The sequence below is a fragment of the Vanellus vanellus genome (assembly GCF_965231255.1).
Source record: "Vanellus vanellus genome assembly, chromosome: 11".
In the NCBI taxonomy this organism is placed as follows: Eukaryota; Metazoa; Chordata; class Aves; order Charadriiformes; family Charadriidae; genus Vanellus; species Vanellus vanellus.
Window position 1 is genome coordinate 14,185,531 of NC_138916.1, and position 24,733 is coordinate 14,210,263.

The window sequence follows — 24,733 nt, forward strand, 5'->3', positions numbered from 1 at the left end:
CTGTGTTCATGAAGAGACAGTTGACAGGTTAGGGTTTCAATACAAGATTTGAAAGAGCTAGGCCTAAATCACAGTTTTGGCATTGACTCGTTTGGTCACACAAGCTGCTTAACTCTTCTGTACCTCGCTTTTGATATGCAACAGATCAGCAATTCCTGCCTCCCAGGCATTTCACCAGGTCACATGTATCCACAACCAAGATGTTATGGATATAATCGGAAGACTGCACGAAAAGCGTTGATATAAGAGGCTCTCAGATACTAGACATGGCAACACCCCAGTGTTATTTATACTACCCTTCTAAAACAATTTTGATTACTCGTATTTAATAAATTCCCTGTTCCCAGCACATAGAGGCTTTACTTGCCACCCTGCTAGCTAGTCCACTCTTTCAGTCTTAAGTGAGACAGGGCACTACTACCAGAACTTTTCCATCCCTCTGCTTTGATTGCTACCGTGGCTTCCATCTGCTGTGGCTTTTTTTTTTTTTTTTTTTTTTACACAATCACCGAGGCCTCAACTAAGTAATGCCTTGAGTGACAGAAGGCAGGGCTTCCATCCACGCTACCAATAGTATTTCTCTTTCCTAAGCAGCAATGCTAAAAACCAGCCAACTGTGACAAGTTTTGAAGAAGTGCTGTATGATGACCAAACTGGACAGATTAAAGCGAGTCTTAAATGTCGTATTACAATCCAGACTAAAGAAAAAATACTTGGCTTGGCCAAACACAACGTCAGTATTATATAGATGGCTCCCCCCTCCCCACACACGCACACTCACAAATGCAATAGAAAACAAAAGTGCAATAGGGAGGAGACCACAGTGGTTGTTTTCTCAAGGACTAATAAACTTCCCAGCTGAACAGTACTTGTCTTCCCATTGACAAGTGATGAATACGACAATATGCCTGGCTCACATTACATAAAACCGACAGCATCATGCACTGAAGGCGCCCTATTTTGATTTACTTTCACTGATTAGGAAGAAAAGATGCAGAATTACAGTTGAGGGTGTTTAGGAAAGGTGAAACCTCTGAAGCAGAAGCTAGCAAAGCCTAGCAGAACATGTTGACAAGACAGAGAGGGAACTGGAAGGTTAAATTGGCTCTTGTAGATAATCATCACTGAAGACTAATGTACTTCAGAGACTGTACCTGCCTACCCAGCTCCTCCCTCAGTCTGGGTCTGAAGTCATGGGAAAGCGTAATACGTTATTTCAATATAGTATATAATACATATAATGTAACACATGGTACTATTTTCCGAAGGAATCTTTATACTGGCTGTTGCAGCATCCAACTCAGAATATAACTTATAAATGCAGGATTATTCAGTCTTTGGATTGCTGTTTTCTACTAAAAAAAAAAAAAAAAGTAGCTTAGGAAATCAGAAAAAAAAAAAACAAAAAACCAAACCCATGAACACTTAGTTTTGGCTTGCTTTGCTTTTTCTGCAAGACATGGTACCCCTCTGCTGGGCAAGAAGGGATGAAACAGCAAGAAGCCATGAACTAAAACTGATCGAACAGTAAAACAAAACCAGCCTGTCCAGACTGAAAAGATAAGTAAGGAAAGGCAATGGAGGCAACATAAGGCTGACCAAAAGCCTGAGAAAATAAGGAGTCCAGATGCAAACTATTAAGCAAACAGCATTCACAATTTAGACTTAGTTCTCCAAACACTGTCCAAACAAGAAAGTAACATTTTTCATAACATCTTTAAAATGAGTCCCCTTGAAGGAGCTGTCATCTTGACAAGCACCAGTTCTCTCACTCTAAAAACAGTTGTTGCAGTATTTAAGATAACAGGAAGCAAAAAGAATTTCCCAAAGCAAAAGATTTTTAGCCATGAAAAACTAAATTATGAGCTATGAAGCCTGCACTGCATGAAGCTGGGAAATAAATTTAACTGTAATTTTAAAGAAATTTAACTGTAATTTATGCATTCATAACATTGTTTTCCAGAAGAAGGTGTGACACAACTTAAGCAAACCTTCAGAACAGTTTTTCTTTTTTACTTTAGGCATTACATTTGTGTATACATACATTTAAATACAACAACCATAGTAAAGATAGGACAATTTCAGCCATCAGCTGTGACACAGATGAAAAAGCAAACTCTTATCAGAGACACATGCGGTATCACATACATTTTTGGGAAACGCTATTTAAATCTTACTCTGACCCCTCAATCACGATAAAGAGAGAAGTTAAGCCACTTTCTCGTTAGCCCTGAGACTGGATGTAGCTGCTCATTTTGTTTCAGACTTTTTGTTCTGTTCTACACATGACTCTGCTCGGTTCTCTATGGGTTGGACTACTACTCATTTTTAAACCAAGGAAAGATTGCAAAAAAAGCCCCATTTAAAAATAACATTCTAATAAGTGACTTCTAGGAAACAGGGTTTTTTTTGTTGTTAAAAATATAAACACAAAACAAAGTTTGATAATACTTTTTGTCCCTTTTATTAAAAACAGTCATTACATGTGACATACATTTGGCAAAGATACATAATTGTATCTCTACTTTTCAGGAAACTAATTACAGACAAAGTGACACCGTATATGCAATTACTAGCTTCTGGGTCAGTTTTTTGTAAAGCAAAGTTCTGGTTTTGTTTCATTTGTTCAGGTGATTCTGCTTTTAGCTTGCCTGCGTGATCAACAACAGTATATTGGCTTCAAATACATTTATTTTAGATGTACATATATATGTGCACATAGTGCAAAACTGCACCCAGTACCTGCTGCTAGATATTGAAGAGAACATTCTTCTAGGGTGTTTACCCTCCCGATAGACTCATCCTTCTGTACAACTTTTCATGTTGAAGCCTGTCACTCCTTTCACCTTGTTAACCAAAGGTTTTTTTCACTATGAAACAAGTTTTTTAAACCATTTGTTTAGGGACCAGGAAAGAGGACATACCTTACCAACAGGAAACTCTCCAGAGGGGAAAAAAAGTCTTTAGTGACGGAAGCAGACACAGAGCCTCAGTAAAGACAGGCTTTTCTAACCAAACCTAGACAAAAACTTCAACTATACAGCAGCTCTATTACCAAAAGGGGCCGGGGGGGGGGGGTGGGGGGAAGAAGTATCTTTCCCTAGTCATTACCCACATTCTCAACAGGACTAGATTTACATAAGAAAGAATATCAGTCCATTTACCAAGATGCATTGTCCCATTTCCCGCTCTTGTTTTAGGTCAACTGGAAGCTTCTTTTTTCAGTTTTTCTAAAATCTCATCTGGTGTCATCGATACCAAAATCTTCACCACTTTTTCACGTGATTTAGCACCCTGGTTTAGACACACACACAAAAAAAACACCTTTCAGAGAATCACCACCAAATACACATTCCAAAAAAATCTCACTGTAATGCCAACATATCAGGTACTTTAAAAATAATTCTTAAAGTGAGGTTATGCAGAGTTAACAGCAGTTAGAGATAGTTCATCAACATCCTTTCTAGTTATTTGAAAGGTGGAAACCACTGTCTTATCTACCCTCCTTCTACAAATGGAAACAGCTCCTATAGCATGACCTGAATTGATGCCCTTTTTATAGGCTAGGACAAAAAGCAAGCAGCGATAAGTTTCCATAATTCACTTGTATCATCTAGAAGCAAGACTGCCAACTAATTTCCATTTGTTTTTAAAAATGGGTGGGTATCTACATGTGTGTGCATATTTGATAACTGTATTTTCAAATCTTTCTTCAGAGCTGTCTCCCAGAGTATTAGTTACTCTGAAGCTGAGTTCTTAGGTTGATAATATCGACTAAATGAAAAGAAATTACATCATACGTAACCTGTAAGACAGATCCATACAGCAGTTATTTGAAATATTACTGACCTGGTTTGTATTACTGAAAAAAAAAAAAAAAAGCTATTTTACATAGGAACTGGCAAGCCTGCAACCTCATTTCATACTGCCTGGAGACACAACTTTGCTAGTATTCAATAAATCATGAGAAACAAGTTGCTCGTTAACCTGCAGCCTGGCAGAAAGTTTAAAAAGCCCACAAGGGACATCCTGAAGGAGGAAAAAAGTCCTTAACTCTACTATACAAAAATATAGCATCAAATTTAAAATTAAAAGTAGATTTTTGAAGCAGTTTAGCCAGCTGATGATGAAAATCAAGGCCCTTGCATAGAAATCTGGTAGCCTCAGTTTTATACTGGGTCATTTCCTGATTTGGATTGGTTTTGTTAATGTTAGCCACTTATTATAAAACAAGTAGCTCATAAGAGAACAACCAGTACCAAAAATCACTTGCTGTTCACACCTAGCAGATCAGGATGGAAAAATTTAAGCCACGGGTGAAATACAGACTTTACCACAATGCTGCACTGAGAACCAACAGTGTCTTGTGAAAAACAAACACTAACATGTAATTATTCGAACACTGTAGGTCAGAACAACTGAGTCAAGAAGGTCAGACAACACTGGCCCCTTTTGCGTTCAACTCTGCTTAGCACGTAGGAGAATAATCCAGTTAAACTTGAACATCCCTTTAAGGTAGAAACACAGTTTTATCTGTAAAATGTCAATAAACAAATGAAGCAGTTTGCCCATCATTCAGGAAAAACAAGACTCAACTCTTCACATGTTGCCATTTACCACTATTCTTTAACAGACTTTTACAACTACTACATTAAACCAACAGACAAAAATAAAAAGCACAATTTTTCGTTGTGCTCTTGTGTTCATAAACTATAAATTAACATGGCTGGAAAGACTGACTTTAAGTACAATGAATTAATAAAACAGATTATTTATTCAGTGCAATGAATAAAACAAAGAGTTTCCGCTCACCAAAGTCAAGATATGTAAATTCTAATACAAAGAAACTCTTGAAGCCCAGCTATAATCCAAGGACTTATATACGCTCTTGCTTATGCGTGACAGTTAATGGTCAGAAAATTTTAACTCAAATACAGAAGTCACTTAAAAAAAAAAAGAACGGTAAGTTATTAATAAAGTGCACATTCTCCACAAAGCACAAGTTTTGTGAACTTCATTTGCCATGAAAACAAGAGAATCTTTGAAGAAACAGAAAACAAACCACATACATTTGGAAAATATACCATGATGATACTATTCTGATTAAAGATTTCAGGGTTAGCCTGTGGTTCTTCCTCTACTTTTTTCTCAACTAATCACTTCATTAACTCAACTAAACAGTTTTAAACTAAACACCTTTAAAGTTTCAAAATCTTCAACTTAGATTGCAGTAAGGCAAGACTGAAAGAAAAAAGGAAAAATGGAGTACCTTCTCTAAAATAACTTCACTCTTCTTCACTTCTAGCACCTTCGAGAGGTAGCGACACAGCTCCGCATTTGCCTCCCCGTCTGATGGAGGTGCAGCAACAGCTACACCCACTGCCTCAGCTGTCACGTCTAGAACAAACATTTTAAGGATTTTATGCTCAGAATATTCAAAACATTTAAAGATTGTCTCCTAAAAAAGAACGTTTATGCTTTCAAAAGCGTTTAATTTAAAACAAAATAGACTCACAGATTAGCAGGCAACGAAATTTTTTACACTTCACAAATTCCCTTTGGTTGAAACTGTTGGTCAGTACAAAGATAACCTCCTGAACGAGAGAGCGCAGCGCATCCCTCAGACCCGCACCGGCGCGGCGGCGGACCGGCCGTTCCCACGGCCCCGGGGCTCTGCTCCCCGCCCCCGGCCACGCCGCCCGCCCTGACGCGGGCGCGCTCCAGCCCGGCCTCACGGAGCACCGCACAAATCCGGTCACCCCGCCAAAACCCGGCAGGGCAGCTAAGCGTGCCATTACCATCAACCCCCCGTGCCGCCCCGCAGCCCCTGCCAGCCCCGTACGCGCCGCGGTGCAAGGGGCCGCTCCAACGTGCGCACAAGCAATTAGAGGTTTGTAGAGAGAGAACACGTTTCATAACGTCAAACTCTGCCCGTTCCAACGGCGCCGCAGAGCCGCTCCGGACGGCAGGAGCGCGCGCCGGGGCGGGGGGTCCCCGTCTCCCCCCCCCCCCCCCCAAACCCGGCGGGACACACGCCGGCCCGCTGCGCCGCCTGCCGCCACGTGAACGGCTTCTTTTGAGAAAAGTGTGGAATTACTACTTTCTGTAGTATTCTAACGTGTTTTTTTCCCCTACCGGGATGAGCTGTCGAGCCAGTCAGAACGGCCGGTCCCAAGGAACAGCGTTCCCGCTCCGCCCCCAGCTCCCGGCCGCTATTCCCGGAGCCGCTCATTCGGGAGAAGCGACCCGAGCACCCAAAACCCCGACAGCCCCCGCCGGAGAGTGGGAAGGGAGGGGCGGCAGACCCACCTGTAACGGCGCTGCAGCGGGAGCCGGGCTTGGCGCGAACCGCCACCCTCACGCAGCCGTCGCCCGCCGCCACCACCGGTCCCGCGGGCCCCTTCCCGGCTCCTTTTCCCTGAAACAGAGAAACGGGCGCGGTCAGAGGGGACCGCCGAGTGCCCCCGGCCCCGCCGCGGCCTCCCCGCCCGCACCTTTGGGGACATGGCCCCGCCGCCGCCCCGCACCGGCGCCGCCAGCCACCGACGGAGGCCGGCGAGGGACAGCATAACGCCGCGCCGCGCTTCCGGCAACACCGGCTAGCCCCGCCCCCGCCGCGCCAGGCCCCGCCCCGCCCCCCGCGGCTCGCGGCGGGTCCGGCCGCTCGGCCCGCGGGCACCGGCACTCCCGGGGCCGCGGTGGCCTCTCACGGCACCCCCGGGTGGCGGCAGGCTGCCGGCGCACACACAGCCGTGCGAGAGCGGCGCTGCCCGGGGGCTCACCCACACAGGGCGGGGTAAAGGCCTTCCCTGCAGCAGGCGGTTAAAGAGAAATTAGGAAAGAGAAATGAGGAGGTAGTTGTCAGTTGTGGGTTTTTTTTTTTTGGTTTTTTTTTTTTTTCTTCTCTCCCGTGTTCTCAAATTATTACTTTAGTATACAGGGTTTTGTACATGAAGACATTCTGCTACTACTCAGTACACATTGCAAGACACTGAATGCTATATACATACATCAATTGCGTCAAATTATTGTACGCAATCTGTAAAACTAGCATGAACTAAGGATTATTTGTCTGCAACTATTTTTTTTAGTATTAGAATGTCCGGTGACAAAATAACATCATTACAAGGCTTGTATTTTTACTTTCACATTATACATTTTCTTATAGGCACATATGTATATACAGTGGCTATGTTCCAAAACAGCCCTTCTCATTTAAGAGAGATTCTGGAAAGACCTGTTTATTGCTGAATTAGACTTAGTATCTTCTCAGTGCAGCTGCAGATGCTAAGTTCATTAATTCTCCACGGCTCATCGAAAAGTCAAGACGACAGCAATATGAATCCAGCTGTGCTGATGTACTTCAAAAAAATACAGTAGCAAGGGCCTGTTGGAAAGAAGAGTAAACTGGGACTACAGCAGTAGCTTTACTGTCTTTTTAGGACAGGCTGGGGAAAACATACACAAGAAGTTCATAATGAGTAAGGATTTTCCAGTTCAAAAAATGAATTTTACTACATGAGAAATGAAGGGGTGAAAATACAAAGCAATTAATCACAAGTTACAATTTAAAGCAATCTTTTCAATATACAGAGTACTTATTCCACCTGCCGTTTTGTTAAAAGGAAAAGCTATATTACATTCTGCCAATAATGACGCAGAGAAAATAGCTTTTCTGGTACCTCCTAAACAAGTTAGTTTTGTTTTCACACATTCATGTAATTTCACAGAACTTTTTAACTGCCGCCAATAGTGAGCTGAAGTCCACCGATACACCAACACATTCGAGATGATCATGTGAAATTATGTATAAAATATTATTTCTGGTATCTGTCCATCTTCTATTGATGTACCATTGTTGTTACCTGGCGAACTATAAAAGACAAAGCATGTTTTGCTAGCAGTAGGAGATTCATGAATCACTTTCTTCAAACCTTTTGTTCCATAGTGGGAATCGGGACCCTGAAAAACATCCGAAGAGATTAGCACCTGAATGGATGTGGGCAGCAAGACCCATAAAATGTTGAAGTTCACACACTACTGACCTTAGGTTTTTTTAATAGTATAAAATTTCTGTATCCACATCATATAAGTTATATACAAAATCACAGACAACAGAAGCAAGTGTCCTATGTCTAAATAACAAAAAAGAGTTTCTCTGACAGAAGACTTAAATCACTTGATTTTATCCAACTAGAAATGAATAAATATTTTCCAGTATTTCTCCTTGTCATACAGGTTGTCTATATTTGCACATAGTTCCCTGCCTCAACTTCTTTTAATGTGCAACATTTTTTTCCAACCCAATCAACTTTGATTTCTGTATAGAGAATTATATTTAAAAGAATATCAAGAGATTTTTGAGAAAACATTGAATAAATTTGTCCATAACATTGGTTCCTAGAATACTTCTTTCCTATATCTCAGCATTAGTATATAAAAAGTGATAAAAAAAGCTTTCAGTTTTCTTGACTCTAGCTCTAGCTAGTGATTTCTTTTATCAAGGATATTCTAATCAAATTTAAATTTTGACAGAGAGCTGCCAGATTGAATATTCTAGATAGTGCTTTTGCCCACACAGAACCTAACTTCCATTAGGACTCATTCTAACCCTTACATCAAGCCAGGAAGTGGGAAGGCACTAAGGGTCCGGTTATGAATTCTCTGCTGTGGCACAGAAGAGAGGTAGCAGTCTTACAAGTTACTCTGGAGTTTAGCTACGTCCTTCTTTAGCACTAAACTGAAAATAAATTCAAGATCTAGAAGACACTTTCCCATCAGAAGACATAAAAAAACAACGCTTGCATCAAAATAACATTTTTTTCTGCACCATTAGGCATTCTTACTTTCAATGTTGCACAAGCTGTGTAGCAAACCGTTGGCAAAATCTCTATAGGTTCTTTGAACATAACTCTGAATGTACTGGCTGTTCCATCACAACTAAATCCAGTATCATTTTGTCCTAGTGTTTGATTCTTCTCGTAATCAATTATCTGTACAAAAACATGAAAATAGTAGTTTCAGGTTTACAAGCTTGAGAAAGATGTTTATTGTATGCATAGTAGAAGATTACAAGCAAACACTTGCCTACTCCACCCAGTTTAATTGCAAGGATAGTGCAATCTCAGAACTAGAAAGTAGGTGTAGTTTCCCGATACCATTAGGGTTGACCCAGCAGCGTGCCAAATGATGGCTTGCAAGTTTTACACAGGCTGTCTCCAATCTGCGGGCTAGGTTCAACACTGCTCCAACCAGGTTATAGTCTTTGCTTGGCAGATAAAGAACAGCTCTTAGATCTTCAGCTTCTGACCTTCATATACTACTTACAATCCTGTACTTAGATTTGCTGATCTTTGTACACCTACACAGCCCACATGAGGGAGCACACTTGCTGGCTGTGGCTAACTTGGAAAACAAGTTTTTACAGATAATGTAATTAGTCAATGATACATTCTTAAAAAGAAAACAAGAACTTGCGCCACTGTGTTTTATATGATTTATTTCTATTCTAAATTCAGGACAAAAATTACACTCAGACTACATATTATTTCTTTTGCCTTCAATTTTAGTGGCAAATAGGGATCACTAGCTAAGATGTAGTAATAGCAGATACCTCACTTCTCATTTTGGATCGCAATCTTTATCCATGCTGCCAAACACCTCTTGCAGAAGTTGGATATCTGAGCTTTAGAGTAACATGAACACTCCTCATCATTATTGCACTAACAATCCTATACATTTTAATATTTTATTACTAAATTGCCATATAATTTTTAATATCATGCAAATGAGATGGAGCCCTATTCTAGGCAAAATGTGCTCAATTTTTTCCCCTAGTCACATCGATAGAAACATTAACAATTATAATGCTGAAGTCCTAAGCCCCCTTCACATAAAAGATGTATTTGCAATAGTATTATCACTACTTTAAGACAAGTATTAAATGTTTAACTCTCTGAAGCTCTGCTAGTAGTGATGCAGGTCCAAGAAGAAAGGTAGAGACACAGAACTTAAATACCTGTCTGAAAAGATTGTGACAAGTTTCAGATTCATCAGGAACTGGGGATACTTACAGAATAAAAAGAACCTGTCTAAGATGGATGGCCTCCATCTGAACCATAAAGGTGCATTACCCTTTCAGTTTGGATCAGGAGCATGTTTTTCAAGTGAATCTCTTGATCATTCCTGCTTAATAGGCTTTGGTTTGCCTTGCAAGAACTAAATTCTTTTCAAATGAAATAAATCCAGCAAAAATGCTGAGGGAGCACACCAAATGCTCTCATCTGCTAACGGGAATTTAGCCGAGAGGATCAAACAAGAGTTAATGAAAAGTAAAAATCCCCAAATATGTATAGTATAGCTGCTAGGTCCTCAGTACCAACTTTTTTGTTCTGAAGATCTAATCTAGTGCACTATGCTACTCATTTACATTCATGTATAGAGTTTGAGAAAACCTAAGTGATGGTACTTCAAATCAAGGAATTTGCAAGTGAGCTTTTAAACTGGGCAATGTGGAAAAGCCAACAAATTCCTTCAAAACCTCATTCCAGATACATTCTGTTTGGAACATCACAAGAGGAAAGGCACAACATTTTTATCTTAAGAGACAGACACAAAATTCCTATCCTTAAGTACAGAATGGTCAGAGTAATCCAATAATAGGAAACAGAAGACAAATAAATTGTAATTTAAATAGGATACCCACAAATGAACCGAAACAGCAGTTCCAGCACATGCTAGAAATCTACGAAATACGATAGGGACAATGGGATTTCTGTCCCTAAATGAAATCACTAATATTTTCTTTCACAAAATTTCCCACACACTTAATATATCAATGTGAAGGGATAGAACCAGGTTACGAAATACGCAGCACAGAGTAAAACTATGCCAGTCATGGAATGCTAATACCTTGTTAGAAAGCTTAGAATCTAATAAAAACTAATCTCAATAAGAAAGAGAATTCAAATTGACTGAAATTCCATACTCAAAAAGGAAAAAAGTGCTGGATCAATATTACTAGAAGGCAATCCTGACCACAACATGCTAAGAGAAATCAAACAGGCTACGAGAGCAGGAAATACAATTTTAGTGGTGTCTTCAATTACCCGCTCAGACTGGTCAAGTGTCATATCAGGACATGAAGCAGGCTTGACATTTTTAGATGCTATCACTGACCATTTCGTGAGCTTGCTAACCAATTGCTCAGTAGGAAGAAACACAACCCTTGATTTGGTACTGAGTGATGAGCAGGATCGGATTCAAAATTTCATAATGGAAACACTATGTAACAGAGTCTATAATATACTTAGAGTCAATGCTCCCACATGAACAACAAAAGCAAATCCACAGCTGTGCTAAATTTCAAAAAGAGAAAAATGAGGAAACTTGTTCAAAAAAAGCTAATAGGAGCAGTTAAGAAAATCAAATCATTATAAGAAGCATGCAGACTACTGAAGGACACCACATGCCCAAGTACAGTGTCGGTACATATCACCTATTAGGAAAGGCTTGAGAAAAGGGAAAAAAAGCTGGCATGGCAGATCAGCAAAAGGGTATTACTGGAAATAAACAAACAAAAAAGGACATCCTATAGAAACATGAACTTGTATCCAGAGTAAAACAGAAAGGTTCAAACTGACAGATTAAAATGTAAAAAATACAATTAAGCAGGCCAAAAGAAGGTTTAGGAATAGCTATCTGAAAGCATCAAAACCAATGTGAAATCATTCTTTCAACACAGCAGTAACAAAAAGCCCTACAGACTCTCTGATGGGCTAAACAGCATGAAGACATTAAACAAGTAGCAGCAGGATAAGGTCTTCACATAGGACCCCGGAGAACAGCAATACAAATAAATCATTTACCAGTAGAAGAAACCAGGGAGATTCCCATGCTGGGACAATGTTTTCAGCAAATCTAAAATTGAAGTAACTTTACAGAATAAGTTACAGGTAACAACCTTCTGCCTAAGAGTGAATCAGTAGCAAATAAGATGGCAATCTTTCCAAAAAGCTCTGGGCAAGGACAAGCCTCTAAGCCCCAACATATGCACCAGATGAGCCAAGCATGCAATAAATACCCAATCGGGTCAGGAAAATAGTCCAATATGCTCTGACAGCAGCAAGAGAAGATGTTGCTGAGGGTTAGAACAAGTCCCAGCTCTGCTGTCCATTCCCCCAGCATCCACAACTGTTTTACTAGGGGTGCTACAGTGCACACACTCCTTCTGTTCCTTCTGGAACAGTCTAATGAATCTGCTATTGATGAATGAACATGTTCAAATACCACCAAATTCAAAACAGGATATCTGCTTCTTGTGGCAGTACTTTTAGTATCATCTGCATTGAAAAAAGACTCCCATCTGCTTCGATCGTCTGCTAGTATCAGTAAGAGTCTCCTAGTTCTAATATCCCAGGGTTTGATGAGTTGTTACAGTCCAGCATTTACCTTATCCATTGCCCTCATGATTTTTGAAGCACTGTTCACCCTCCCCACAGCCTTCTCCCCTACAAACGGAAGTCCTAGCCTTTTTGGTCTCCCTTCATAAAGCAGCACCTCTATCCCCTTAATCATTTTAATTACCCTTTTCTCTACCTTCCAATACTACTGTGTGAGATCAGGAATTGCACACAATACTCAAGATGTGGGCATACCTGGCTTTCATATGGCATCACAATGTCACCTTTTATCTTGTTTTCAGTAACTTCCTGATGACACAGTGGCTTTTTTTATCAGTGACTACATGTTGTGTCACTGATTTCAGATTGCTGTTTATCTCTTTCCTGAATTACTAGAAACTTTACAAGGACATACTTTGTGCACAACTGAACAGATTACAAAGCTATGAAATTCCTCTGCAGAAAGCTTACAGGAATTCAAGGTTAGACCAGACAAGTATCCTGAAGAAAGACTCACCAGGAGCTACTAAATAAAGAAACCAAATCGGTCTTGGGAAACACATATACTGAAAATGATTGAAGGACAGGAGAACACAGGAGAAAGAGAGAAGAGTTTCATATTGTTCTTATTTTTCCCTAGTCATCTGCTTATGACTACTGTTGGGGACAAAACACAGGTTAGATACTTGCCCTATCAATTGCTTGTACCCAAATATACATCAAGTACTAGAAGCAAGTATTAGAAGCATAGTTTAGAAGCAAGTACTAGAAGCATAGTTTCTGCATAAGCCTGTTTAAACGGAATCTACTGTACCTGTATATTAACTTGATAGTCTGTGGGTCCATGAATAGATCCATATAATCCAAATCCCACTATGGAAATTCTCCTATTAACTGTGAACCTAGTAAAACACAAGCCAAGAAAGTAATTTAAACAACTGTGTCAAGTAGGAAAGACTCCCACTGAAGAGCAGGCAAGTAAAGTGAAAGTTACATTAGCTTTTTTTTTTCCCCAATAACATTTTCTGTTTAGATTTCAGTAGTAAGAAAAATGCTTTGTAAGGTATCAGCTTTATAGGTTAAAGCTTTCCTAATCCCCCAAGATATTCAGTATCACTGAACAAAAAATAACCGGATTCTTCTGAATATATCCAAAATAAAAACAGATGAAGACTTGGTATTTTAAAAAGGAATATGTAGCTAACACCCAATCACTCTAGAATGCACCCAATCCTCCTGAACTTTTATCTTTGCTACTTTATATTTTATGCGTGCAACAGCCTAAGGTATTTTAAAAAGAGGAAACGATCAAACGTGCCCAAACAGAACCAGCATGTTTGTTACTGTATCTTATGCCAAAAAGTCGAAGTTGAGTAATATGTTCCCTGTCTTCCCACACTTCTCTGTCTCTCCTACAAAGAGTTTCAAAACCCATACCTAATCCGATCACTTGTTCCACTGTAGCCCCAGCGACTCTCCACTTGCTGGAACCTGTTAATGCTGCATTCTTTTCCTCTAAGGCAACATCTTGGTCGGTCAATATAATCTACTTTAGGCTTAGGATTGACAGTAAAATGCAGAAAGAGATTTACTACTTCCCGATCTGACAAGATTCCAGACTGAGCAGGACCTGTGGAAAGAAAAAACTTCTAAGATGGTTCAAAGAATTACTCCAACTGTTATATTTAAACCACATATATTCGCAGATGGAAGATGACAATAATATTTTCCAATGGCCAGAGTGTATTCTGCAGATTGTTTTGCTTTCATTTGTGCATCTCAGCTTTTACAAGTACGATATTAATAACAGAATAGAGTGTTAAGCATCTAAACACTGCAGAGATATGGTCTAACATTAAGACAAAGAACCCTGTAACTCACCTGCTGCAAACTCTTCAATAGTCATTAATGGAAAACGGATTAAGGAAAGAGCTCTTCCAAGGACTTTTTGCTTGTTTCCAAATGTCACAGGCAGTTGTTGTCTTTGACATTCTGCTTCTGCCCAGCGAACAACAGCTCCAAAGAGTCTACTTTCTCGAATACTAAGGGTGTCTCTTTCTAGAACTGCACATAATGTGTCTAAAGAAAAAAAAGTTAACAGATTTAGATCAGTTTTCATCCAAACCAGTAACAGTACTACACATCAAGTAAGCTTAAAATGTTAAGTAAACACTAAGAACATTCATAATAAGACATAAAAGATAAGACAACTTATCTTATGTATAAGGAAATCTCACAATAGTGTATAGACTCCAAACTAAAAAATAATTTTCCTGCTCTGAAGACAGCATATGAACTTTCTTCTTGACTCCTAAGAGTGTGACTATATATAATCTATGTAGTGACAACCAATATCCTAAAGAATTTCCATGGCTAGGGCAAGACCAAAACTGGAAGTGACGAAGCAGTAAATGCACACTACTAAAAAATCAAGTTATTCATGATGACATTGTCATATTCTCATCCACCCGCCAATCTGGATCGACTATAGACACAAGCAGCAGTGGTGCATATAAAACTAGTTTAAAGATACATGAAAGCGATCTTAAACATTGATGTATTTGCCACCCATAAAGCTTGAAGGTGGAAGGTGCCTCACAGGAGGTGAGGCAATGTACTCTCATGTTTTACAAAAGCAAGTTTTCCTGTATTTCTTATTGTTTTGGCATTTTATGAATAATAGGTATGAAAGATTCTCAGTTTATCATAGAATACAAGCCTTAAAAAAAAAAAAGTGTTTTCATAATCTGAATCTTCTGTCTTCTTTGGGAATTATATGCCCTGAATTTAAACAAGGCATGTTTGCAGTCATAGAAAATATCATATTGGAAAATCAAAACAGATTGGGACTGATCAAGAGTAAAGATGAACACGCACAGTCTGCGTACAAATCCCACTGAACACGCATTAAAAATTACTACAATTTCCTTAAGCAGCTGGAACACCTTCCTTCAGTCCGAGTTTTTCACCCAGACTAGCTGAATTGGAGTAAAATCTTACACACATATAGTAACAATTAAATTAAATAAGCAAATTTACAACTGCTAGCTTTTCATAAAAGATGAAACAAACCAGCAGTTTAGATATTTTTTTAAACCTATTTCATAAATTGTACCTGATCTGTGCAACTCTGAATAAAGTAGTACCATGCAGCAAAAAAACAGCATGCTTCCTGTTACACATGAAAAGCAGGTGTGGAACCCTCAGGGATGAGGCACAACGCTCAGCAACTGAAAGCTTTGGCTTTAATGAAAGTGTAGTGTTACCACAGTGGGAGTTCTGGGACACTGACAGTAATCAAATAGGGACCCAATGCAGTGAAACCCTGCTCAGGAGTGAAGCTCAAAGGAAAGCACTACAGCAGTGGATAATAAAACTTGCACTGATTAACATATCATACATATGCAATGTCCTGTTTTGCTCATTAGCAAACTCGCTAATGTAATGCAGGTACTGTTGTCCAAGAACCACAGCTGGCTGTCCGCTGGTGCCCGTACAAAGGTGGGTGCAGATGAGGGGGAAAGTGAACAACCCCAGGTTACCATGACAAGGAGATAAGATGTACTAGGATGCAAGAGGCAAACTATCCTGGGTTACCATAACACTGTCTTCTTTTGCCCTACAATTCCCTTCAGAAGTTTAATGCTTAGGACACCCGAAGTAACTTACCTATGTCAATATCAGTAAAGCCTTCTGCACTTATTGCATCCATAGTACTTTTGTCTATTGTGTCAAGACAAAGACTAGCAAGCTGAGGCTCATCAAACAAACGAGCCTAAAAAGGTAAAGAGATACATCTTCAGCATAAAGTTGACAAACAACTAATCTTCAAAATCAGGTATTTTTACTCTAGTACAGATCTAAATTAAAATAGGTCGATTTGTCTAAGCACTCTTTGTGTTTATACCTTAAAAAGCACTTAAATTCTCAAAGGAGTTCCCTCCAAATACTGACTTTCCTAGTAAATCAAAACTAAGCTTAAATTTACCTACTTGAGTAAGCAGCATAAAGGCATTATCTGCTCGGAGGTGCTTCGTTAGAAAATCCACACAATGAGCTTCCAGGGCTGGGACTGCATATTTTTTAGCAGTGTATAAAGTAGTCATGACTGTTTCTGGACCAATTTGAACTTCATCTGAATAAAGAAACCTAGAAATCAATACACAAATACAGATCATAAAAACATATCTTGAGGGGGGCAGTCGAGCAGAACGTAACAGTCTCTTTGCATTTAGAAAACAGGTCAAAGATCCGCACTGTGAACATGCAACAGTTGGCCATGTAGCATTTTTACAAATTAATACACTAGTTAAAGGGTTGAAGAAAGAATATTACGTTAACCTAATGGCATACATTTGTTTTTAAATATGTATTACTCCCTAAGACTGCTCTGGCTGTACTAGTTATACATAGCTACCAAACTGTAAACAACAGCTGAGCCACAGAATTACTTAACATACAAATGCATGCTCCTTTGATTCACTAGGAAGAGCTGTATTTCAAAATACCAATACACAACCCTCTGTGGCTATATTACTGAACTTAATTTACTGACAGTGCACGCTACCTTCCCTGCCACGAGGAGAACAGTGTCAAGGACTTATACCATGACAACATCTTATGTCAAAGTTACTGTTCTGTACTGTTCAGAGGAGAGGAAAGGGAGCAATATTCTAGCAGATGACCTTGACTCTTCTATTCCTGCTATAGCAAAACACTCTGGCTTGTCTCCACTGTTTGAGGCTAGATGATTGGTTGAGATTTTAGCATAAGCTGCGAACCAAAAGATAGAAGCCTCCACCAAAACCAGGAAAAAAAAAACCTGCTTCCTGAGCAGCTGTTATTCGAGACGAGATCAGATAAGATTTATTTTAAGGTTCTGTGTGGAAAAGATGACTTTTTAAAATTAACTTTTCTTACAGGTGACATTGAAGATAATCTTAGCAACATTTCATCAGTTTTTCAGATAATAATCAAGAATAGCCTGTGATTTACAAAAATACATCTGTCCCCAACACATAGGTGATTAAACCTAATAAACCAGGGCACATTAGCAAATGCAGAAATTCCACAGTGAAGACCATGCCTTTTCTTTATATTTCTTACTATTTTTTGTTCAAAACCTCCTGGAAACGAATGGCAAGCAACACAAAGAGGCGGAAGGTGGGTTTAGAAGGGTTTTTAAATGTAACAATAAGCAGTTTGTATTTAACAGAAGAAACTTGTGAAAGTAATGGACTCAAACTTGTTTGCAACATGGGGAGATCTAAGTAATACAAACCCAGAATTAAAGTTTCAGCTGAAGTTCTTCACTGTTTATATTTCTTATGTTCCAAGAAAACTCTCAGTAATTGCTAACACACAACTAAATATGGTGTTCAAGATTAAATTTTCTGCCATTTACTAACAGGTACATATTTACCGTTACAATACTCCAGTCTATTCAAATGGCCAGCTTTCACATCACTCAGGAAATGGGAATGATGCTCTAGATTAATTCTTTAAACTGGATTTACATCAAACAGCTTTTAGAAAGAATGAGTCCAATTAAACACTAACTTTTTTTTTAGTAAAAGTTTCACACAGTTCATTTAGAACTCATTTAAGAAAGCTATAAACTATTATCTGTTGATGAAAATTATGGGCTGACTTGCCAGTCACCATCACTGACAAATTTACTTTTAAGAAACTAAGATCTCATAGGTACAGTTTTATATAGCAAATTGACAAGTAGTTCATTAAAGCACTAGAATAGTGCATTTAGATTTTGGGTTTAAGATTTTAAAAAATCTGTTTAAAAAAATGCCCTAACCTTCCGTGTATGACTTTATAGGACCTTGGAATCCAAATCACATAAGAGTTGCACATTAACAGGCTGTAAAAAAGCAGCATTACCACGCAAACTACACTATAAATTTTACCTAATCCTAAAGAAAAAAAAAAAAAATCACCAAGTTTTTCTTGGAACATGATTTTGACATTATTCCTTAAGTGTGTCCAATCTGAAGCCAATGAACTGACACACCAGAGGAGCTTATCTGGTTTGTGGTTCACTTTCTATTACACCTTCTGAAGAATCAGGGCGCAGTTCCAAACTGCACTTTTCTGACCCTTGCTTTCCCAGGAATTTTGCAGGCTTTTTCCTCCTATGATCAAAACCCAACTACACGACCAAACGACAGGAATTAAAACGTGGCAACAGTGCATATACATGCAGGTTTTTCATTCATGAGAGATCCATGAGCTACAGAATGCTTTTTCATCCCATGAAGGACACACTTGAGGCTTTATGCTCCAATCCCTCCCCTGCTGTATAGCTGGATATACATTAAGAGATACTCCCCAACTGAAATTGTGTCAATGACAAATTAACTGGACTTAAGTGATAAAAGTTCTGACAACTAAAATTTGCACAGCATCTCAAGTGATAACTAAAACATTAGCGTGTTATCAACACTATTTTCAGCACAAATCCAAAACATAGACCCATACAAGCTACTATGAAGAATATAACCCTATCCCAGCCAAACCCAGTACATTCTCCACCCCTTATTACATATCATTTACGTCATGCTCAGGTCCCACGCTATCACAACACATCCTCATTCACCATCCCTTTCCCCATAAAACGTCTATACAATGTATATAAACATCCAGAAAATGCTCACTGAGGTCATTTGGTCTATGACTTTGGGCTCCATCTGTTATGGTATTCACTCAATATAGGAGAAGTGGTGTGCTGCATGGAGTTACTGGGTGCTATTGATCTCCTTATCTGTTTCTAGACATCGATCACCACAGGGCATAACAACTCATAGTTACAGAATGTGTGATATAGTTACATACTTTGAAACTGAGAAAACTCACGATAAGAAGCGTCAAAATACATTAAGAAAGTCACGTTGTCAATTTTTTGTGTTTAATACTTCAAGTTTTTGAAAATGCCAATACTTTTCTGGGATTTTCAAAGCCAAACAGTAGTCTTTTGCAAATACTAAAAACTGTGAATTTGCAAGGGTAGCTGTAAAAACTATGAAAAATGGTAATAAAGTACATTGCTCTAGGATGTTGTATAATCCTATTTCCCTTAAAGTATACAGATGGATGATCATGATGCATTCATCTACTCATAAAAGAGGAACTCTAGGTGTGTCTTCTCTTGAAAAATCCCTCTGCTCATGTGCCAAGAGCTCTGTCTGTGCTAACTCTCCCATTTGTGGCACGCCTCAACTAGCACACCTTTATGTTTATACCACTGTTCCTCCTCCACTTAATTCAGTGGGGCTGAAAATCGGTTATCCTTCCCCCCCTTGCCTTCTTCCCTCCTCTCCTGCCCTTCAAGAGACTTATTGAAACAACCTGCTCTTTAGATACTAATTTTATTGTTGTCATCCAGGATGGTGGGTGTGTGCATAGTGGAAGAACACTTCTAGTGACCAGAACAAGCAATTTTTCCAAGTAACCACTCCATCATTCACTTTATGTAATACATTTTATGCCACTTTACTTTCACGTTAGCACTTCTTTCTCCCCTAATCTTAACATCTTCCCAACAGCTGAAATACTTTCACCATTATAAAAACACACAGGAATCTTTTTCCAGTTAGTCATGACTACCCCTTTATTTACTGCTTGCGAAATTCCTCTGCAGAGACATTTGGAAGATGGACTGCTAAATTTGTGCCATGTCGTCACTTTCCTTTAAACTATGATCAAAGGACAAGTTAAATTACTGTAAAATGTGAATGAAATTAAAAAAAAAATCTTATTAAAAACAACAAAATGAGGCCCTAAAGCAGAATCCTACTGGGACAACTTTAATTTTCTTGATCACTGCTATTCAATTTATACAGTTAGAAACATACAACAAAAAAAAAAAGCTGTTTAATTGGGAAGCAGATTCAAATTTTGTGACCTTGGTATTGCTTCAGCTCTTAAGGATTTATCTGTCAAACTACTGAACTAGTCAACTGCTTTTAAAAAACTCTGTCATGTTTGAAAACTCTTCAGGCAAGAGGAATACTGGATGATAAGCCAAAACACACACCAACCACAGTCATTTCTAAAACTCTGAGCACAGCCAACTGTTTTCTAAGAAAGTTCTCTCCCCTTCCCCAGCCAATTTTAAAAGGCTCCCCTTTTCCCATCTTTACAGTTAAGATTTTAACCTACAGACAAGTAGGACTACCCAACTTTCTCTTGGGGGAAAAAAGAAACCCCCAAACCTATTACTGGAATTACAGTGGTACTACCAATTAAAGTTTCAGTTCATTATTTTTAAATACTTTAACTCTACAAATTTATTATTTTAGAGTCCCCTGTCAGAAGAAGGTAGCAACTGTAGTCAATTTTAAATTGTGTACAAATATATCAAAAAAAAAAAATCAAAAGCCAGGTACCACATTAACTTGGTGACTGAGATGTTTAAATTGTTCAATGTCTAACCCCATAAACATAATTCTTGAACTACCACCTATTTTGTGACAAAACACTAGCACTGATGAAAGTTTACATCATAGGAAAGAGAATCATAGAATGGTTTGGATTGGAAAGGACCTTGAAGATCATCAAGTTCCAACCCCCCTGCCATAGGCAGGGACACCTCTCACTAGACCAGGTTGCCCAAGGCCACATCCAGCCTGGCCATGAACACCTTCAGGGATGGGGCCTCAACAACCTCTCTGGGCGACCTGTTCCAGTGCCTTACCACCCTCAAAGTCAAAAACTTCTTCCTAATGTTCAATCTGAACCTGTCCTCTTCCAGTTTAAAGCCATTCCCCCTTGTCCTATCGCTGCATGCCCTAGTAAAAAGTCCTTCCCCAGCTCTCCTGTAGACCCCCTTAAGGTACTGGAAGGCCACAATAAGATCTACCCAGAGCCTTCTTTTCTCCAGGCTGAACAGCCCCAACTCTTTCAGCCTCTCCTCATAGGAGAGATGGTCTAGCCCTCAGATTATCCTCGTGGCTCTCCTCTGGACACATTCCAGCAGGTCCATGTCCTTCTTATGTTGGGTACTCCAGAGCTGGATGCAGTACTCCAGGTGGGGTCTCACAAGAGTGGAGTAGAGGGGCAGAATCACCTCCCTTGACCTGTTGGCCACACTTCTGATGCAGCCCAGGATACGGTTGGCCTTCTGGGCTGCGATTGCATATTGCTGGCTCATGTTGAGCTTGTCGTCAATCAGCAATGACAATGACACCCAATCTCACCGGACAGATATAGACGGAATTATTTTTTTAAGAGAATCAGAAAAAAATGTAATCAAAAAATCTTTTATTTTGGATTTAATTTACAAGTAGCATTTGTCAGTACATCTTTATGAAACCCATCAACTACAGATAGGACCTAACAAACCACATGAGTAAATAAAATGGAAGTGAGCTGTGGAACATTAAATAATTAGTAAGTTATGCCTAAAAGTTTTTGCACCACTTAATCGTTTCCTTTACCTTGATGTTCATTTGCTATGTGTAAGATCCCAACCTAATTTGTAGCCAATACACCTCAAATTGGTCTTTGCAAAGATTAAAGAAAGGTCCTATAAAAGGCAACCATCATTATTTGACCAATTTACTAATGACAGATAAGAGGCCAACAGTGCAAAGTATAATTCTTTTCTCTTCTGGCCAACACCAGGAAAAAATAAAACCCAGGTTGTCTTATAGTTGGTATACCTTAAACACAGTATACATGAGCACGGAAGAAGTCCATTACTGGTCTGTATTAAAGAAGTTCTCCTTCAATGTTTTTAACAAGGTTTTGCAATGTATATTTATTCCATTATAAGCTCAAAATATAGATATAATATGGAAGAATGTCCTAAAGAGCTGACATGTATTTCATACCAAAGACGACATCAAACCTGAGATGCTTCAACTGTTCATCAGTCTGGTGATATTTAGACAAGATGCAAGTATAATCAGTTTACTTACGTAAGTCCCCTGGCCATTATGTACTAGCAGCTCTACCAACACAAGATGGCTTTTGTTTGCTTCTAACAACATCTCCTCATTCACTTCCACAGTTTTCAAATACCATCCTTCTTATCTCTACGTAGAACTCTCCTGTTTCCATGTTGATATTTTTATCCAAACTTCTCTCATTATATTAACTTTTCACTTAGTGTTTTTTCCACATATATACAGACAACCACATGTAAGTGGACAGACATTTACTTTTAACCTTTGAAACCATTTTGCTTGAAAGACACTTCCCACTATCTCCCACTCTGCTACACAAAATCCTCACCTTGCCACTACCGCTTTGCTAAGAATCCACAAAATACAGTTCATTTGCTAACAGCAACAGAGGGACATTGCTGCTGCACAGTAGTTTCTTGTGTTTTTTTAAAATCAGTTGCTGCAACTCCAGTGTCCATGATTACTAAAAGGACTAGGTGACGATTCTTCTCACTGTTCTCATCTGTTAGGCCTCAAAACAAAGGGAAAGTTGCTAAGACTTTGGAGGTTTTCCTATCACAGAAAGTTTTGAGCTATTACATATTTATTGCTAGGCAATAATATTACTTGTTTCACAAATGTTTGTTACAGAAATCTGTTTCATATATTTTATAGAGGTTTTGCCTAGCCGAGGAATTTCTTTGAGAAAAACCTTAAGGTTAAGCAGGTTAGTCATATTACCACAACACAGCCTGATGCCCAAAGAAACTCAGTAATTGTTTCTATGAACACCATAAATTTTATTTACCACTACACTGAGTAAAAAGAAATGGTAGATAAACTCAGCAGTTTTGTGAACATGAGAAGTAGCAGATTCTATTCTGCCCAAATTAGAAATCACTAACCCATTTTACGTACTTTTTGCCATCACTGCACTCATGGTCTCACTTGGGTGGTTTGTATGTAAAAATCAGTTACTGCCTTCTGCTACATGTTCACTCTCCACTCAAAAGTATCTGAAATAAGTGTGATTACAACGAGTATTACTCTGGTAAAAAGATACAACAATTTATTACCACCACTGAAAAAGAAAAGTGAACAGCAAGATGAGTGAAATTTCAAAGAAAGCATCAAATGAAATGAAAAGCTTCATGAAACAGCCTCTGCCCCTTCTTAGCCATTATTAGAAGGTGGACGGATAGTTGTAACACTCAGAGGAACCACTAATTCTCATCATCTTACTTAAAAAAAACCCACAAATTGAATCAAAAGGCCAAACCAGACACCCACCACTATCAAAGTACTTTTCTGAATGGACAATTAGCTGCTCGAAAATTAGGGCACTTCTCTTGGGGGGCGGCTTGACCTTGCGTGCCACAAGGCGGTTGGGCGTCTTTTCTGCATCTGCCCCCGCCGACACGCAGACAGGGAAAGGAAGGGCTCTTTGGGGACAGGAGCCTGGAGGGGCCGCGGAGCGAGGAAATATCACCGGCGGCCGACCGGGGCACCCCCCGGTCCGGCCCGGCCCGGCGAGAGACACCCCCCCCACCACCGCCCCGCTGCGCGGTGCCCCCAGCCCGCGACCCCCCATCCTGCCCGCGGCCGCCCGCCCCCGCCTGACCTCAGGAGCGCCAGGAAGGCGGCGGGCTCCACGTCGGGCAGCTCGATCTCGGCCGAGGTGGTGGCCATGCCGCCGTTAAACATCGCGTCAAATACGGCGCTGCCGGCCGCCAGGACGAAGCGGTGGGCGGGGATGCGCTGCTGGCCAGGCCCGGGGGGCGCCCCCCCGCCCCCGCCGCGGGGGCTGCCCTTGCCCACCACGAAGTGGACGTCGCTGAGGAGCTCGTTGGAAAAGAGGAAGGCGAAGCGCTCCCGCAGCGAGCCCTTGGTGGCCTGCCAGTTGTACAGCGGCTCCCGCTGCAGCACCGCGCCGGCCTCCGCGGCGGCGGCAGCAGCAGTGGCGGCGGGCGTCTCCACCGGCGCACCCGAGCCGCCGCCGGCGGCCGCCATCGCCGCCCTGAGGGGCCGGGCCGGGCCGCTCCGTCCGCCGGTAGCACGCGACCCGCCGCCGCGCGACCCGACGTCAGCCGTTCGCCGCCCCAGTGCCGCGCATGCGCCTCCGCCGCGCGCAGGCTCGCGGCAGAGCCGTTGCTGCCCGTGCGCCCTTGCGCCAACGGTCGCACCGGCGGCTGAGGGGAAGTGCGGGCGGCTGAGGGGAGCGCCGTGTTCCAGGCAACGTCCGGGTCCTCCAGGCCGTGTTTCGGATCGGTGTCACTTGTTAGTTTTAATAAAGGCGTCCAGTAGCCGCGTCTGCAGTGGGAATGCGCTTTCAGAGCCGCGAAGAGGGGGGAAAAACCCAGACATGCAAAGCACAGAGCACTGCGACAATCGCGGAAACTTGTATCGTTAGGTGTAGGAATGAATAAATCTTGG

At 40.5% G+C, this 24,733-nt stretch overlaps 2 protein-coding genes across 2 annotated transcripts; both read right to left on the reverse strand.

Annotated features, from left to right (window-relative positions):
- Positions 1–2,446: 2,446 nt before the first annotated feature.
- Positions 2,447–6,577, reverse strand: LOC309676084 (UPF0235 protein C15orf40 homolog). The gene is made up of 5 exons (XM_082488548.1): positions 6,495–6,577; positions 6,310–6,418; positions 5,270–5,397; positions 3,165–3,294; positions 2,447–2,651 (listed from the first exon to the last, which is right to left on the reverse strand). The coding sequence occupies exons 1-4, from the start codon at positions 6,567–6,569 to the stop codon at positions 3,202–3,204; spliced, it is 405 nt and encodes a 134-aa protein (XP_082344674.1). The 5' UTR covers positions 6,570–6,577; the 3' UTR covers positions 2,447–2,651; positions 3,165–3,201.
- Positions 6,578–7,488: 911 nt separating this feature from the next.
- BTBD1 (BTB domain containing 1) lies at positions 7,489–24,343 on the reverse strand. Its single transcript, XM_082488610.1, has 8 exons — positions 23,922–24,343; positions 16,394–16,550; positions 16,071–16,176; positions 14,283–14,480; positions 13,839–14,031; positions 13,216–13,303; positions 8,847–8,993; positions 7,489–7,962 (listed from the first exon to the last, which is right to left on the reverse strand). Exons 1-8 carry the CDS (start codon positions 24,308–24,310, stop codon positions 7,804–7,806), a joined length of 1,437 nt encoding a protein of 478 aa, XP_082344736.1. The 5' UTR covers positions 24,311–24,343; the 3' UTR covers positions 7,489–7,803.
- Positions 24,344–24,733: the final 390 nt, after the last annotated feature.